Genomic DNA, 17009 nt, shown 5'->3' with positions numbered 1-17009 from the left:
AAACCATCTAACAGAAATGTTCTAGGAGAGCGGTGCCTGGGTGGCTCAGATGGTTAAGCGTCTGTCTTCAGCTCAAGTCATGATCTCCAGGGTCCTGGGATCAAGCCCTGCATCGGGCTCCCTGCTCAGCGAGGAGCCTGCTTCTCCCTCTCCTACTCCCCCCTGCTTGTGCTCTGTCTCTCTCTCAAATGAATAAATAAAATCTTAAAAAAAAAAAAAAAAGAAATGTTAAGGAGAGATTAAAGCGCTCTTGGTGCTTAAAACAAAATGTGGAAGGGCAGATGTATCTAGGTCTCAGAGGGAAGAGGAAACAGGAAAACCATGAGGAATTCTTGTCTCTCTGTCTCTCTCTCCTTTAGCATAGCTTCCTCAATTTCTCTTGCACATGGCTCAATAGGGCTGCCACCAACCAGCACCTTCAGTCCCAGAGTCTATACAATTGCTTGGAGTTCTGTTTTTCTTTGTAACAAACAATTATTTCCCAGGGAGATTAAGAGAAACCAAAAACAGAAACAGAATCCTGGCTTTCTGGAAAGGTATTTTATTGCTTCTCCCTCTCTCAACCTCTATATTCCAAAGAACAAAGAGAAAGGAGTGGGAAAAACATTACAACCTCACCTCTAGCGGATGGCATGAGCTGTCTTGATGAAGGATGGAGGCCTTCCTGAGCAACAGGATAGATTCAGATGGCTTTCACTCTCTTACCCCTGTATAGACAATAAGTTGTGCTCACAGAATTCTGGGACAGAGGCATTCCTTGTATGTGCTCTATTTTGGGTGGACTGTTTTACGGTTTTAGAAGCTCACTTGAGTGATCCCACATTCAGAGTCCTACCCTTCCCATCTATATAGGATCTCCTCTCCACCCATCTTCTATATTCCAGACCCCCTGCCTTGACAGATAGCCTTTATTTAGTTTTAAATAGCATTTTTTTTTCCGGGTACTAACTCAGACACCAAGTTACACTCAGCAATTTAGCTAATGTTCTTCTTGGACAGTTTGCAGAAGTAAATTTAGAATTTTTTTTTAAAGATTTTATTTATTTATTTAACAGAGAGAGACACAGCGAGAGAGGGAACACAAGCATGGGGAGTGGGAGAGGGAGAAGCAGACTTCCCGCCGAGCAGGGAGCCCGATGAGGGGCTCTGTCCCAGGACCTTGGGATCATGACCTGAGCTGAAAGGCAGATAGATGCCTAATGACCGAGCCACCCAGGCGCCCCTAGAATTTTTTTGACTAATAGAAAAATTAACAATTTTTTAAAAAACAGAAAAACCAGTATTCTATCCAAAATATTATTTTTTTTAAGATTTTATTTATTTATTTGAGAGAGAGTGAGAGTGAAAGAGATCACAGAGGCAGAGGGAGAGGGAGAAGCCGATTTCGGCTGAGCAGAGAGTCCAACGCAGAGCTCAATCGCAGGACCCTGAGATCATGACCTGAGCTGAAGGCAGACACTTAACTGACTATGCCACCCAGGCGCCCCCAAAATATTATTGAAAAGATCAAAATAAAGTGGAATAGATTTCCAAAAAGTTGAGACCTGTCCCCCAAATCTTTTGTTTCTAAAACTAGCTAAATAGAATGTGTGTCTCCATTTCCAAGTTACTAGAAAAGATAATCTGATACTACTTGAGTCTCATTTCACCCCCTGACCGGGATCGTAGTAGCCCACCTTGTGTGTTGGAGCATAAATCTCCAGAGGAGGATTGACCTAGGTATATAGGACTAAAAGAATTAAAAGGCAATTAACTTTCTAATAATGGCAAATATATAGTTAAGAGATTTCCATACAGCTTTGAAACCTCAAAGCAGATACCAAGATGTGCAAGACAGGTCACGTTGAAGCCTAAGTTAAAGACTTGTTTGTTTTTATCATAAAATGGAAAGTCAAAGCTAGAATAAACAGTGATAGTTAAATTCAGGTGATATTTCATGGGAAAAGGTACACTTTTTTCATGTGCTCATTGGACAATTGTCTATCTTCTTTGGAGTACTGTCTATTCAGATCCTTTGCCCATTTTAAAATTGGGTTATTTGTCTTTTTATGATTGAGTTCTATAGTCCACCAGACCAGTTTTGAGGCATGGTTTTAACGGTTGTTCCTGGCTACCTAATCCCTCTTTTCCACACTTCTCATGATTCTCTGAACTACCAGGATCCTGTGAATACAGTCATTTTGTGCTTAAATTGGTCACAGCTAGCTTCTATTACAACTCAAAACCTGACGGACATAGATGGGAACCCAAGGCAGCTCCCCTCACCTAGAAAAAATCACTCACATAAGACTTCACTGGCAAATGGAAAGCTGTTCAGAGGCAATGTTGTTACTAAAGCCTGGGTTTCTGAATTTGTGATTCTCAACTCTTAAGCTACACAAACTCAGCCCAGGGGAACTTGTGGGATTGACAAGTGGAAATCTTGCAGTTTGAGCAGTAGGTAAGAACTGGAGCAGAGAGAAATGGAAAGAAAACTCTTAAGAAATTGTTGCCATTTCTCGCCATTCTACTCTAAGATTAAGTAGGCCATTGATTGTTGGAAGTTATTCAGATGCTAAGGCCCCAATTTTCTGCTGCTGGCAGTCCTCTCTCCGCCTTGATCCACAGAGGCTGAGTGACCCTGCATCTCCTGTCAACCTGGGTTGATATCCAGGGATTTTCTTCCAAAGGGTCGAGTATGTAAATGGAGTAGGAGTCCTAATTCTATCCACAGATTTAACTACATATTTTGTTATCAGGCAATTTCAGTTCATATATCAACACTGCCAACTTTGTGTATGCTTTCTCCCCACCCCTCCTTTTGTATCCTGGACTCTCTGAGTCAGGGAAATAAGAATATCCCTCCCTCCCAGAGTTATGAGTGATCTGAGGCCGAGGGCTTGGAGAAAGTTGTTTTCTGCAATGTCTGAGGTAGTATCCTTTGCTCACTCCTCTGAGCAGGACCACAACTGTAGCTCCAATGGGCCTCCGGAGTCCTGTCACTCCTAAGCACCCACTTTCCCTTTTCTGATGCCCCCTTCTCCCAGGAGAGTGTCTTAGGTCCTGTATTTGAAGGGAATTGTTCAAAAGGGAATCCAATCTAAATCAGATGCTGACAGGCTTAAACTTTTAGCCCTCTCAGAGGTGTTAGCACTTCTGTCCTTAATTTCTCTCTATTTGGCTGGCCTTTTGCCAAATTCAAAGACCGCTTGTGAGCTCTCATTCTCTGTGCCCTTGTCTTGGCACCCAGGAACAAAATGATTTGAGACTGTGATGGTATGAGCAGTGCTGATCTAAGAAAGGGAAACCCGAGGCCCTGGAATGAAATGTTTCATGGTGAGCTCCAACCACTTGTTCATTCGACAACCATTTCTTAAGACCTACTGTGTGCCAGACTGTGCCCTAGCTGCTGGAGACACAGCGGAGAAGCGAAACAAGGCCCCTGCCTTCATGGAGCTTTCCCTCTAGTGGTGGCAATAAACAATGAATAAACAAACCAAAAAAACCCACCATTTCAGATAGTGATGGTGCCATGAAAAGCAATCTGAAATCGTGAATAATGTGATAGTGAAAGGTAAGAAGAGAGCCTAATGGGCAGAGTGGCTGAGGAAAGTCTCTTGTCATCTGTACTGATACTGAAGAGTAGATTTGGGGAAGAAGCACCAGGGAGAGAAGACAAAGACATGAATGCAGGAACAGGCTGAGCACGTTGGAGGTTCTGAAAGAAGCCAGCAGGGCTGGAATGTAGTGAACATTGCAGAAGGATGTGAGAGGACCTGTGAGAGGTAAGCAGGTCAGGTAGGGCCTTGAAATCTATGCAACACTTAACACACAGAGGTTAAGCGTCTTGCACCAAGTCACACAGCAAGTAAGTGCAGAGCCAGGATGATAAACCAGGTCTTTTCAGTCCTATCAGGTGTTTTTGCGTTATAACCTGGTTTATGCCCCAAATAGTGCTGGATGAAGAGGGGATTTATTGAAGCCCATCTTGGAGATCCAAAAACTCTAAGAGGAGACAAAGACCACAACAGTCTCACTTTTCTCCTCCTTTTCTCCTGAAAACAAACAAACACTAGATAGGAAAACTTCCAAGTGTACTGTGCTAAATCCAAAAATTCTTTTAAACAAAGGATCTGAATTTTATAGATATTATAGTAAATACCTATTGAACATTTATCATATGATCCTATAGAGCATGTAGAGAAGTTATTTTGGTATTTCCATGTTTGACCTTATGAAAATTCAATCACACGAGATTGCCTAATGTCTATTTTTAAACACAAGATCTACTCTCCCTATTACACACTAGGAAACTTATTATGCTAAGGTGCTGGTCAGGATTAGCTACTACGTAGATTTTCTGTATCTTTTATGCTTTGCTTTTAAAATTAGAAGCAAATTGAAATAATTATATGTGATACAATACATTAATAAAAGAAAGAACAAGAACCATATGATCCTCTCAATAGATGCGGAAAAAGCATTTGACAAAGTACAGCATCCTTTCTTGATCAAAACTCTTCAGAGTATAGGGATAGAGGGTACACACCTCAATATCATAAAAGCCATCTATGAAAAACCCACAGCAAATATCATTCTCAATGGGGAAAAACTGAGAGCTTTCCCCCTAAGGTCAGGAACACGGAAGGGATGTGCACTATCACCACTGCTATTCAACATAGTATTAGAAGTCCAAGCCAAGCAATCAGACAACAAAAAGAAATAAAAGGCATCCGAATTGGCAAAGAAGTCAAACTCTCACTCTTTGCAGATGATATGATACTGTATGTGGAAAACCCAAAAGACTCCACCCCAAAACTGCTAGAACTCATACAGGAATTCAGTAAAGTGGCAGTATATGAAATCAATGCACAGAAATCAGTGGCATTCCTATACACCAACAACAAGACAGAAGAAAGAGAAATTAAGGAGTCAATCCCATTTACAATTGCACCCAAAACCATAAGATACCTAGGAATAAATCTAACCAAAGAGGCAAAGAATCTGTACTCAGAAAACTATAAAATACTCATGAAAGAAATTGAGGAAGACACAAAGAAATGGAAAAACGTTCCATGCTCATGGATTGGAAGAACAAATATTGTAAAGATGTCAGTGATACCTAGAGCAATCTACACATTCAATGCAATCCCCATCAAAATACCATCCACTTTTTTCAAAGAAATGGAACAAATAATCCTAAAATTTGTATGGAACTAGAAAAGACCCCAAATACCCAGAGGAATGTTGAAGAAGAAAAGCAAAGCTGGTGCCATCACAATTCCGGACTTCAAGCTCTACTACAAAGCTGTAGTCATCAAGACAGTATAGTACTGGCACAAAAACAGACACATAGATCAGTGGAACAGAATCGAGAGCCCAGAAATGGACCCTCAACTCTATGGTCAACTCATCTTCAACAAAGCAGGAAAGAATGTCCAGTGGAAAAAAGACAGTCTCTTCAACAAATGGTGTTGGGAAAATTGGACAGCCACATGCAGAAGAATGAAACTGACCTTACACCACACACAAAAATAGACTCAAAATGGCTGAAAGATCTAAATATGAGACAGGAGTCCATCAAAATCCTAAAGGAGAACACAGGCAGCAACGTCTTCGACCTCAGCCGCAGCAACTTCTTCCTAGAAACATCACCAAAGGCAAGGGAAGCAAGGGCAAAAATGAACTATTGGAACTTCATCAAGATAAAATGCTTTTGCACAGCAAAAGAAACAGTCAACAAAACCAAAAGACAACCAACAGACTGGGAGAAGATATTTGCAAATGACATATCAGATAAAGGGCTAGTATCCAAAATCTATAAAGAACTTCTTAAACTCTACACCCAAACAAATGATCCAATCAAGAAATGGGCTGAAGACAGGAACAGACATTTTTCCAGAGAAGACATCCAAGTGGCCAAGAGACACATGAAAAAGTGCTCAACATCACTCAGCATCAGGGAAATCCAAATCAAAACCTCAATGAGAGACCACCTCACACCAGTCAGAATCACTAAAATTAACAAGTCAGGAAATGACAGATGTTGGCAGGGATGCGGAGAAAGGGGAACCCTCCTACACTGTTGGTGGGAATGCAAGCTGGTGCAGCCACTCTGGAAAACAGTATGGAGATTCCTCAAAAAGTTGAAAATAGAGCTGCCCTATGACCCAGCAATTGCACTACTGGGTATTTACCCCAAAGATACAAATGTAGGGATCCGAAGGGATACGTGCACCCCGATGTTTATAGCAGCAATGTCCACAATAGCCAAACTGTGGAAAGAGCCAAGATGTCCACCAACAGATGAATGGATAAAGAAGATGTGGTATATATATATATATATATATATATATATATATATATACACAATGGAATATTATACAGCCATCAAAAGGAATGAAATCTTGCCATTTGCAACGACGTGGATGGAACTGGAGGGTATTATGCTGAGCGAAATAAGTCAATTAGAGAAAGACATGTATCATATGACCTCACTGATATGAAGAGTTCTTAATCTCAGGAAACAAACTGAGGGTTGCTGGAGTGATGGGGGGTGGGAGGGATGGGGTGGCTGGGTGATAGACACTGGGGAGGGTATGTGCTATGGTGAGCGCTGTGAATTGTGTAAGACTGTTGAATCACAGACCTGTACCTCTGAAACAAATAATACATTATATGTTAAAAAAAAAAAAAAAGAAGCAGCAGCAGCAGGAAGGGAAGAATGAAGGGGGGAAAATCAGAGGGGGAGACGAACCATGAGAGACGATGGACTCTGAGAAACAAACTGAGGGTTCTAGAGGGGAGGGGGGTGGGGGATGGGTTAGCCTGGTGATGGTACTAAAGAGGGCACATACTGCATGGAGCACTCGGTGTTATATGCAAACAATGAATCATGTAACAATACATCAAAAACTAATGATGTAATGTATGGTGATTAACATAACATAATAAAAAAATCTAAGATTCTAAAGGATTAAAAAAAAAAAAGTAATTTTACACTCAAGTAAAAAAGAAAGAAATTGGCTAATAGAGACCAGATGTGTGTATACTGTGTATACATATGCAAGAACTTGAGGTGAGCCCAGAATTCATGAGTGTTCCAGCACTCTGTCATTAGACTAGGGTCAGAATCCTAGTGCACTTTCCAGCTGCCTGACATTAGATAAATTATTCAGTACAACTAAGCCTCCATTTTCTCTCTCATAAAACGGAGATGAAAACAATGCCTATATCATAGAGTTATTGTGAAAATAACTCAAAATAACAAGTGACAGTGCAAGGAATAGACTCGCTATTCCTTGAGTAAATAATGGTTGGGCTTCTTCCCTGGGTCTCTGTTCACTCATCAGAAACATAAGTCAGGGAAATGATGCTAAGGCCCCTTCCAGGATAAGTGCCATCAGCAGCCAGGCTTTCCTGCCAGACTTGGACCTAGGACAGTGACACCTTTTTCTGCAGACAGATAGAGAAGGGCTAGCCAGATGGACCCAGAGACTGATACACAACTCACAGGGAAACGAGCAAGGAAGCTTAAGGGACTGAGACTTGATGGGCCAGGGCCCTGGTAGACCCCCACCTCAGTTCCCCAGGCCCAATTCATTTCACCAATGCATTCACTTCAACTAATTGCATGTGAGATTATTTGTTTATTGTCTGCCCTCTCCAGAAACTGAACTCTAAAGATTAGGAATTCTGTTTTGTTCACTCACTCTATGTAGGTCCCCAATAAGTATTTGTTGAATGAGCCTCTTTTTTTATAGTAGTTATATTTCTAAAATTGAAGGTGTCATGAGCTTAGCTAAGCTACTCAGAGGTATTGCTCCCTCGGCATCCATTTTGTTTGGCTAAGTGATCTGCAGGAGCCTTAAACTGACACCAGCCTCACTCATGCTAGCACATGCCCTGGGTAATCGTCTGAAGAGTCATATGCCACTGAAGTTCCTGATATGACTTCCCCAACAGTTCTTGTGATCAACAATCTCCCCCATCTTCAATGCCTCCCCACTCTGTGCCCCTTAGATAAGACCCCCATGGAGCATACCAAAACCCCACTCATTTTAGTTTGAATTGACTGATCCAATCTCAGCCCAGGAAGCCCCAAAGTCCTCCACTCATGGACCCTAATAAAGGCATATGTCCCAGATCTTGACTTTCTCTCTGCACTCTGCCTTGACTTCCCCATGTGGCCCCCTGAGCTATGCTGTGTACTTCCTCCAGGACTTGTGAGTAATAAACTTCTGTACTGCGATTTCTCTTGTGGTCTTTTGTCAAACTATGGCTCACCATCTGGCACCCTATGCTCCACTTAACAAATGTCAATTTAACAAAGTCATAACAGGACGAAATTAATCTTATTTACAAATCAACAATTTTAAGTGCCCTACTGAAATCAGACATTAAGAGGAATTTGTGGTGAATGTAAATTTGTTTAGCATCCTAATTTTTTTTTAAAGAGAAGCATCATCAAACTAAGAAAACATCAGTGGCTCCATAAGAAGGTTTGGAGCATTCAATTTGGTAGACAACAGTAGCATCAATTAATCTTCCCACATATCATGGACTTTATCAGATTAGGATGTGGAATTTTGGAACTGAATATACTTCAGTTGCCTTAATAGAGGACTTTTCTCTGGACAAAAAGCAAAGCCTATTCTTATCCTCCCATCTATGATCTGGCTCAAGGGCCAGTCTAAGGGAGGCTTTCCAACAAGTCACAGAAGTTGGGAATGATGACCGCAGACATCCTAATTGAACAATCCCTCAGTACTTATCACTGTCCCCTCCAAGCTACTGTGTTTCCAGAGTCACTGGACATTGTCAATTCCTGGTCAATGAATGTAACCAAAATTCTCCCTAATCTAACAGGTTCAATCTCCCAACTAAATTTGCTTCTCACAGGAGTCTGGATGATTTGACAATTCACTTGTTTATTCATTCATTCAGTTATTCATGCCATTCACTTATTCATTCAACAAATATTCTCAGGCTTAGAAATCCTGAGTGCTTCGAGAGGAGAAAAAGAAAGCTTAGACAGAGCAGCAATGAACAGCATAAGAGTTGGAACTAGGACCTAAAGGAATATCTAACCACATATTGTGCCTGAAATATCTTTCTGCCCAGCTGCTGTATTACCTCCGCAAAACCTTTCTAAATCTAATTTTAAGAAGAATGTATGTCTTGGGACACCTGGATGGCTCAGCCAGTTAAGTGTCTGCCTTCAGCTCAGGTCATGATTCTGGGGTCTTGGGACTGAGCCCCGCACCAGGCTCCCTGCTCAGCGGAGAGTCAGCTTCTCCGTCTCCCTCTGCCCCTCCCCTGGCTTGTGCTCTCTTGCTCTCAAATGAATAAAATCTTTAAAAAAAAGAAAGAAAGAAAAAGAATATATGTCTTTTCTCTATTCCTTTGTTAATATCCTTAGTGTAATGCTTATGACATTATGTTGGAGCTAATTGCTTCCCTGTGCCAGACTGAGCTGCTTGAGAGAAGCAACTGTGCCACCCAATCACCTTCATGCTCCTGGTGCCTAGCACAGGGTCTGGCATATACAACTTTAGGAGCAGGTCTGTGGATTCCAGTGATGCTAAGGATGTCTAGGTATTATCAGGCCCACATTGTCTAATATGGTACCCACTAGCCACATGCGGCTATTGAGTACTTAAAACATAGCTGTGAGGGAGGAATCGAGATGCACTGAAAAGTGAAATACACACCAAATTTCAAAGACTTAGCATAAAAATATATAAAATATCCCATTAATAATTTTTATATTGATTACATGTTGAAATGATAACACTTTGGATGTGGGGTTAAATAAAATAAATTATTTAAATTAATTTCACCTGCTTTTTACATCTTTTAATGTGGCTATTAGAAAATTTTAAATTACATATGTGGCTCACATTATATTTCTACTGGATAATGCTGGCCTAAGCCAAAGCTTGTACTCTTTCAGGTACAAGCCACATCCAGTCTCTTAAACCTGGTTTTCTAAGTTTTCTTGGTAGGAAGAGGAATTTGGTTATATTGTCTGAATTGAGTCAAGGTTTTCATTAAGCCTAGGTTCAGAATATCCAAGAAATATAAGACACATTTCTTTTATATTTGCAAAATTCTACAGTCAATATGTTCCACACATTAATAGGTTTGCTGTTAAAAAAAAAAAATCCAACTCTTGCTGTATTCTCTACATTGAGTCAAAGTCTAACCAAGGGCATGCAACACCCATGCAGCCAACATTTAAATAGCTCTTCAGTTTCTGGCTCCAAGTGCCTGTTGTAATAATCTCTCTCCTCCCTCAGTCTTTGGCATCCTGAGCAGTCACCCCTCCCATTTCAGCTCTTTCCACTGACCTCAAAAGAGGGCCGGCTCAAATAACACACTTGTCAAAACACCTGGGTAAGCACAGCAGTGGGAGACAGCATATAAATAGATATATGGAAACAGAGTGCTCCGTACTAATAACAAAAACCCCTTACAAACTGCCTTCACCTTCCAAAAGTTTTGTTTCTTACAATGATTAGTTAAATGTAAATGTCACTAATAATTTTACTCCTATCAGCTCGGACAGACCTATTTTATACAGGCACTAGCAAAACTGCAATTCAAGATGATTTCTAAGTTTTGGGTACTGCTGTGGCAAAAAACCTCTGTGCATAAATAGAGAAATTAAAGCTGAACAACAGAAAATGATCCAAAGCAAAAATACTGAAAAATTTTTAGGTAATCTGTCAGAAAGACTAAAAGGGTCAGGCTTCACTGGTCTCCAGTCAGAAAAATGCAAAAATAATGAGTGCCTATTTACATATTTCCCTCCATGTAGAAGACCATACGTTTGAAACATTTAGCAGTGTTTGGCACACAGTCTTCATACAATAAATATTATTAATGAATATAGGAATGCATAGGCCCTTACTATTGAATGGAATACTGCAATCACCAGGTCTTTGTTTTAAACCTTGAGTGATACGGTAGACCAAATACAGCTTCCTATTCCACTCAGACTAAAACATGAAGTCCTCACCATGGCCTGTAAAGCCCTACCTGATCTGTAACCCAACTACTTCTCAGATTCACCTCCCACCCCTCTCCCCTTTATTTACTCTGCTCCAGCAACCTGACCTCCTTGTGTCCTCAAACAAGCCCCACGTGTTCCTGCCCCAGTGCCCGTGGAGCAGCTCTTCCCTTTTCTTAGGACACTCATTCCTTCCTTCTCTGCTCGTGTCACCTTATCAGAGAGGCCTTCTTCACCAACATACCCAAAAACAACATAACCCTTATCCTGCTGCATTTGTCCTCCTATCACTTATTGCCACCTGGCATATTACGTATTTATGTTTGTCTCCCCGAACTGGAAAGTCACTCCCAGGAAGGCAGAAACTTTGTTCATTTTGTTCACTGCTATATCCTTTTGCCTAGAAAGTGTCTGGCACACAGGAGTTCAATAAATGTTTGTTGAATGAATAAATTAATGAACATTGGATTGGAGCTGAGGCAGCTGGATCTAATCCCAATTCTACCACTAAAAACTTATGTGACTTTGAACAAATGTCCCCTGACATTCATCTCCTGAGTCTGCAAAAGGACTGGCTGGGGAAAGATGCTTCTAAAGCTTCTCGCAGCTCGAACATCCTGTGGATTCTATAGAGCTGCTTTCCACATCTAACTTTTATGAAGTTTTAGCAACACAAAAATCATTTTTGATAGTCACAAACTATTAGCTCTCTAGGCACTTCATTATGATTGAATACCCTGCTCCCAAGGCCCCTGATGAAGACGTCCCCATTCCTTCCAGGCAAGGTGGATCCCAGGACTAGATCCCTACTTTGAGGTACTTCATATAGACCTTTTTTTCCTCAAACCTCTTATAACACTTAATGACATAATTGTGTTTTTCTATTTCTATTTCTCCAATGAGAATGCGAACACCTTGGAATGGTAATGAATTCTTAGTAATTTTTGTATCCCTAGCACCTTTGCATGGTCCATGGCAATTAGTAGGTATTCCATGAATGTGTAGTGAATGAATGAATACAGGAAAGTCAAAGTGAAATAGGATCATGACTCATATTAAAAACTGAGACCATCATTCTCCCCTCATTGATGGAGGTGGGCAGAAGATAAAGCTTTGCTGCCAATAATGGTTCATCTGAAGTGAGGTAAGAAACTAAAACTTATTGGGAACTTCCTAAAGGCAAGTACTCTTACACATATTCACATAGTTTATTTAATCCTATGACAACCTTATAAATTAGGAAGTATTACTACCATTTTACAGATGAGAAAATTAAGGCTCCGAGAAAATAGGGAATTTGCCCATGATAGAATGGCTAGTAGGATTCACACTCGGGTTTCTTCATGCCATATATCATACTCATATCACTAAATAATACATCAGGAGGGTAGTTCTCTGATTCAATACAAGCATTGGCATGTGTAATAATGAGCTTTTATGCACTAGAAAAGCATTTTTACAATTAAAGGGAATTTTTTCCTTGATTCAGAAAGGTGGCTATGGATAATTCCACCTGCCATTTTTGAAAGTGTAAAGAAAAGGTTTACAAGCAGATTACACTTGTGCCTTTTGAATTTTTAGGTTTTTTTTTTCTGATAATAAAGTGCACTACCTGTTCATTATAGAAAAACCAAGAAATACAGATATTTTTTAAAATTTTAGTCAATCATTATCCCATCACTTAGAGACAGCCACTATAAACCTTTTTTAACCTTAAGGTTAATAAAGGTTACCATAAGTTTTATTATATTCTTTATTATGTTAACCTTTATTAACCTTTTATGAAACTTTATTAACCTTTTAGGCCTTTTTCCAATATATATTTTATAGTGAGATCATTCTAAATTATACAATGAGCATTTCTTTCATATTCAATATACATATTTCCCATATTGTTAGAAATCTTCATAAATAGCATTTTAATAATGGCTTAGTAACATCACATAAAGTAGATGCAATAATCATTCTGTTACTATTAGGCTATTTCCACTTATTTACTATTAAGTGCCTCTTAGTTTAAAAAAAACCGAGTTTGTAATTTAACTTCTGAGAATGGTTCCAACCGCCAAGAAAATGCAAACAGCCTTTCCATTCAAGATGGGGGGAAACTCCTACTATTATGCAAAGAATGCGGTCTAGTAATTTTTCAAGGTAGAAGCTAGTTGGAGCTATTCCAGGTCCACCTACAGTAAGGGTCTCTCGACTGCACAAGAAGGGAGGTGGTGAAAGTCTAGCAGTGGCTTGGAGGAAGCAGACCCAGGCTCACCTCCAGGTTCTATGACTTGCCTTATACCCTCAGTAAATCATATAAAGCCTGTTTCCTCATCTATAAAAGGACAGTCAGCATATAGTGTTGCTGGGAGGGTTTAAAATGAGAAAATATCCGTAAACACTCAGCACTAAGACTGGCACAGAGTGGACTCTCTTATAACTCTAAAACTTCAGCAGCAGAGCCAAGAGGAAGGGGCAAAGAAAGATGGGAAAGCATTCTTACCTCCCATCCTTTAGAGAATATTCCAAATTCTCACTTCTAGCCTCGGGGGGGGGGGGGCGGGGAGAACTTTAGGCCATATTTGTAAACTTACAACAAAATAGTTTGATTTGTGACAACACTTTGAAGTAGGAAAAAGTCGGGGACTCCCAGTTCCCCTGAGAGGTCCTGCCCACTGACATCTCTCCACCTCTAGCTATGGTTTTCATCTCCTTTCCCCTGGCCTTCGCCATGGTTCAGTCCCTAGACATCTTTCTCTTTGTTACTGTCTCCCTGATCTGAGTCCTTCTAAAACCAACTTCCAGTCTGCTATCAGCAATCCTTCCATAACTCCAGTCTGTTTTCCTAAATCTTGCTCACAGGTTTACTGATTTCTTGTTATCCATGTCATCAAATCCAAAATTAAAAAGTGTGATGGTTTGCAAGGCCTCCACCCCCACCCCATTCCCTCTGGTTGCCCTCACTCTATTAATTCCAATTCTTGCCCTAATGTCCACCTTACCATCTGTAGTCAGAGCAGACTGAAATTTACTACAGATAAATCCTATCTTTACCTGAAGATCTTGACCTTTGTTAAAGGGCAATGCAACCTCAGTGTGCTTTGAATCACTGTCAGCTGCTCACATTTTAGAGTAAATGAGTTTGCAAATTCTCTAGGTGGTAAATTTTGGTTGGGCAAAGATAAGGATCCTGAACACCATTAAGGGGGAAAGGTTATAAAGGCTGGGATTGGCAGATTTCCCTTCTCAGTATTGTCCAGGAATCACAGGTCACTATTCCCTGTTCCGTTTCCCACAGGTATCTTCTCTTCCTCTTTTCCTTTCAGCATCTCCTGCCTACTCACTAAAGCCCAGGTCATGCCCACTTCTCAAAGCAGCACCGATCTACACACTCTCTTCCTCCCTGCCCCTCTCATTTATTTGGCACAGAGACTCATACTCCCCATATTGCTAACTTCTTCCATAAAGTCCTTGAGGACAGGTGCTGTGCCTACTTCCCACTTGGCAGTTACTAGAGAAATATGTGACCAACACTCCAGACTTCTAAACTGACTGACTAGTCCCCTTAATCGGTGCTACTCCATGGGCTATTTCAACTTCAGCTCTGCTGGCTTTGGTTGGACGGAACTTTTAACGTGGCATTCTGAAATGCTGTACATCCATCTGTCCCCTACAAAGCCATTCTACTGATATTAATAGATTTAGGAAAGGACATCACTGACTGACAAAACAAAACAAAGAAACAAAAAACCCATACCCCAAAGAGAACATGTGAAAGTAGAAACAAATCCAAATAGGAGATGAGTCCTACTATTCTCATTTTAGGGCCGACATGAAGGCTGGGAGATGTAAGTGGAAGGAGACCCATATTTTTTATACAGTATTGCCTAATTGTAATCACATTCATTGAAACGTTGATATTTGGAACCATGAAAAAAAAGCAGGATTTTAAGAACACGGGTTATTGAAACTCATGTTTTTTTCCAAGTAATTTACGAGCCTTTGTACCAAATTAAAGTCCTCTTACAGCGACCTAGTGCAGGTTCCAAGAGACCTCCAGTCAGTCATTTGAAGGCTCTAAAGCAGCCCTCTCCGTCTCCACCCCCACTCATATCCCCTTCTCTTCTAGCTCAGGGTTTTAAGATTGTTCCTATGCCTTGGGCCAAATATAAGCGGTTCAACACATTTCTGCAGTTAGGCAGGACCCTAAGTAAATCCCCAGGAATAAACAAGAGCAAGTCACAAGTTGCTGGGCGGAGGGGGGGCGGGGGTGGCGGAGAGGAGGAGGAGGGGCGGTAATGAACTTTGCTGCTGCAGGCGGGCCTGTCACTCTAGCTGACAGCAAGCACCTTCACCTTCAAGTTTCTTACCAAGGCAGCATCCCCTGAAAGAAAGTGCATAGCTCGGAGGCAGGGCACGCTAGCTGAAAAAGAAAAGCGAAGCGTTGCGGAGTCTCCCTGCGAAGCCCCTGCCCTCGAGGCCGCATTTCCAGGCCTGCGGCCGGGCAAGCGCTCGGACTGTGGCCTGAGAGGGGAGCACGCTACCTGGCGTCCGGCTCCTCCTCCGACTCCGCGGCCGTTTCGTCCTCCTCGCTCTCCGATTCCTCGTCGCTCTCCAGCCTTCGGGTGGCCTCCTCGTCCCCGTCGGAGCCGAGGGAACTCTCCGCGGCGTAGGTGCTGTCGCTGCTCGCCATCGTGCCTCTGCCGGGCCGGAGCCGGAGCTGGAGCCGGAGCCGCCCGCGCGCGCCCGGTGTTCTCCCTCTGACTGCGCCTCTGGCCCCGGCCCGGCCAGGCTCTGCCCTGCCCCGGCGGGCGGCTCGGGTTCCCGGCCCCGGGGGCGGGCTAGCCCCGAGGCTTTAAATAGAAGGCGTCAAAGTTTCGCCACCGAGCTTCTGGGGCCCGGGCTCAGCGAGTTCTCTTCCCCTGCGTCTGCCAACTTCCCCCTCCCCGACCCTCCCCGCTCCAGTTTAGGCAGATCCCTGGCGGCCCTTTGGGCAACTCTTGATCACCATTCCGAAGGGGGGTTAGATTCCAGCTGCACCAGGGGCTTGAAAGGAGGAAAGGCACCCAACCCCGCCTCTCTTCCCTCCAGTGTGGCTTTGGTGTGCTGTATGCTTGGTGCCCAACTACTTGATGGACCCTTCATCCCAACCAAGTAACTACTCCTTACTAAGCAGAGCGCTTACTAGTTCAGGCACTCTGCTAAGGGTCTCATTTCCATTACCCCCTCACAATTCTGCTGTGGTACTTTTAACTGCAATGCTGGTTTTTTAGATCAGAAAACTGAGGCTCAGAAGAGCTTGGGAAGCTGGCTGGCTCAAGGTCTCCTGCCTAGTATGTGATCCTATGGGAAACAAAGCTAGGTCTGCCATCTTCAAGGGCACAGTTTTCAACCATTGTTCCTTCATATTGCCTCCTTTTGTGTTTGCAAATCAAATAATTGTGTATTCTCATCCTTGGTGACCTGCAGACTGTTTAAGTCAGGGCATTTTTCTCTCTCCTAAAAACCTTCAAGAGATAATTTTCCTCACATTGGCCAAAGTCTAAGTTCTGTCTGAAACTCAACCCAAAGGCCCCAGACTTGTGTTGGATCATAGCGTGCTTACGCTTAAAACCACTCAATGGTTTCCCCATGCTCAAGGACTAAAGCCCAAGCTCCTTAGGGAAGATGAACACTGGATAACAACAGCCCACATCTCGTTTCTTCTTTAGAAGTCAGGATTCCCAACATTTATCAAGTCACACCACTGTGCCTTTATTTACAGTTCCTTCTGCCTGAAAGGTTTTCCCAACCTTTATTTACCTGGTGACTGACTCTCCATTCAAGATCACCACCTTTCTCTGAAATGCCCAGGTTAAGTTCAATACCCCTTTCGGGTTCCATTATCCTATATTCAAATTATGTTTGTGTCTCTTTGCCTCAGTACACTCTATATTTGTTACTCATCTTTTTCCACACCATCCCCATCTCTTACAAGGCCAGAGCAAGCAAAGTACTTAGCACAGAGTAGACACTTAATGAATGT

The 17009-nt window shown here is 42.1% G+C and overlaps 1 protein-coding gene across 2 annotated transcripts in view; it reads right to left on the bottom strand.

The window, feature by feature from the left end:
- CMYA5 (cardiomyopathy associated 5) overlaps positions 1-15677 on the bottom strand; it is an 87697-nt gene extending 72020 nt beyond the window's left edge. For both annotated transcript variants that reach the window (XM_028114509.2, XM_088023651.1), the window contains exon 1: positions 15529-15677. In XM_028114509.2, coding sequence (XP_027970310.1) covers positions 15529-15677 — 149 coding nt within the window. The remainder of the gene's footprint in view (positions 1-15528) is intronic.
- Between the last annotated feature and the right edge of the window lie 1332 nt (positions 15678-17009).

The sequence above is a fragment of the Eumetopias jubatus genome, unplaced genomic scaffold (genome assembly GCF_037043125.1).
Source record: "Eumetopias jubatus isolate StellerSeaLion01/CBP00866 unplaced genomic scaffold, mEumJub1_p1.0 scaffold_5, whole genome shotgun sequence".
NCBI lineage: Eukaryota > Metazoa > Chordata > Mammalia > Carnivora > Otariidae > Eumetopias > Eumetopias jubatus.
The sequence above is the reverse complement of the archived record's forward strand: the minus strand, read 5'-3'. Positions and strand labels throughout refer to the sequence as shown.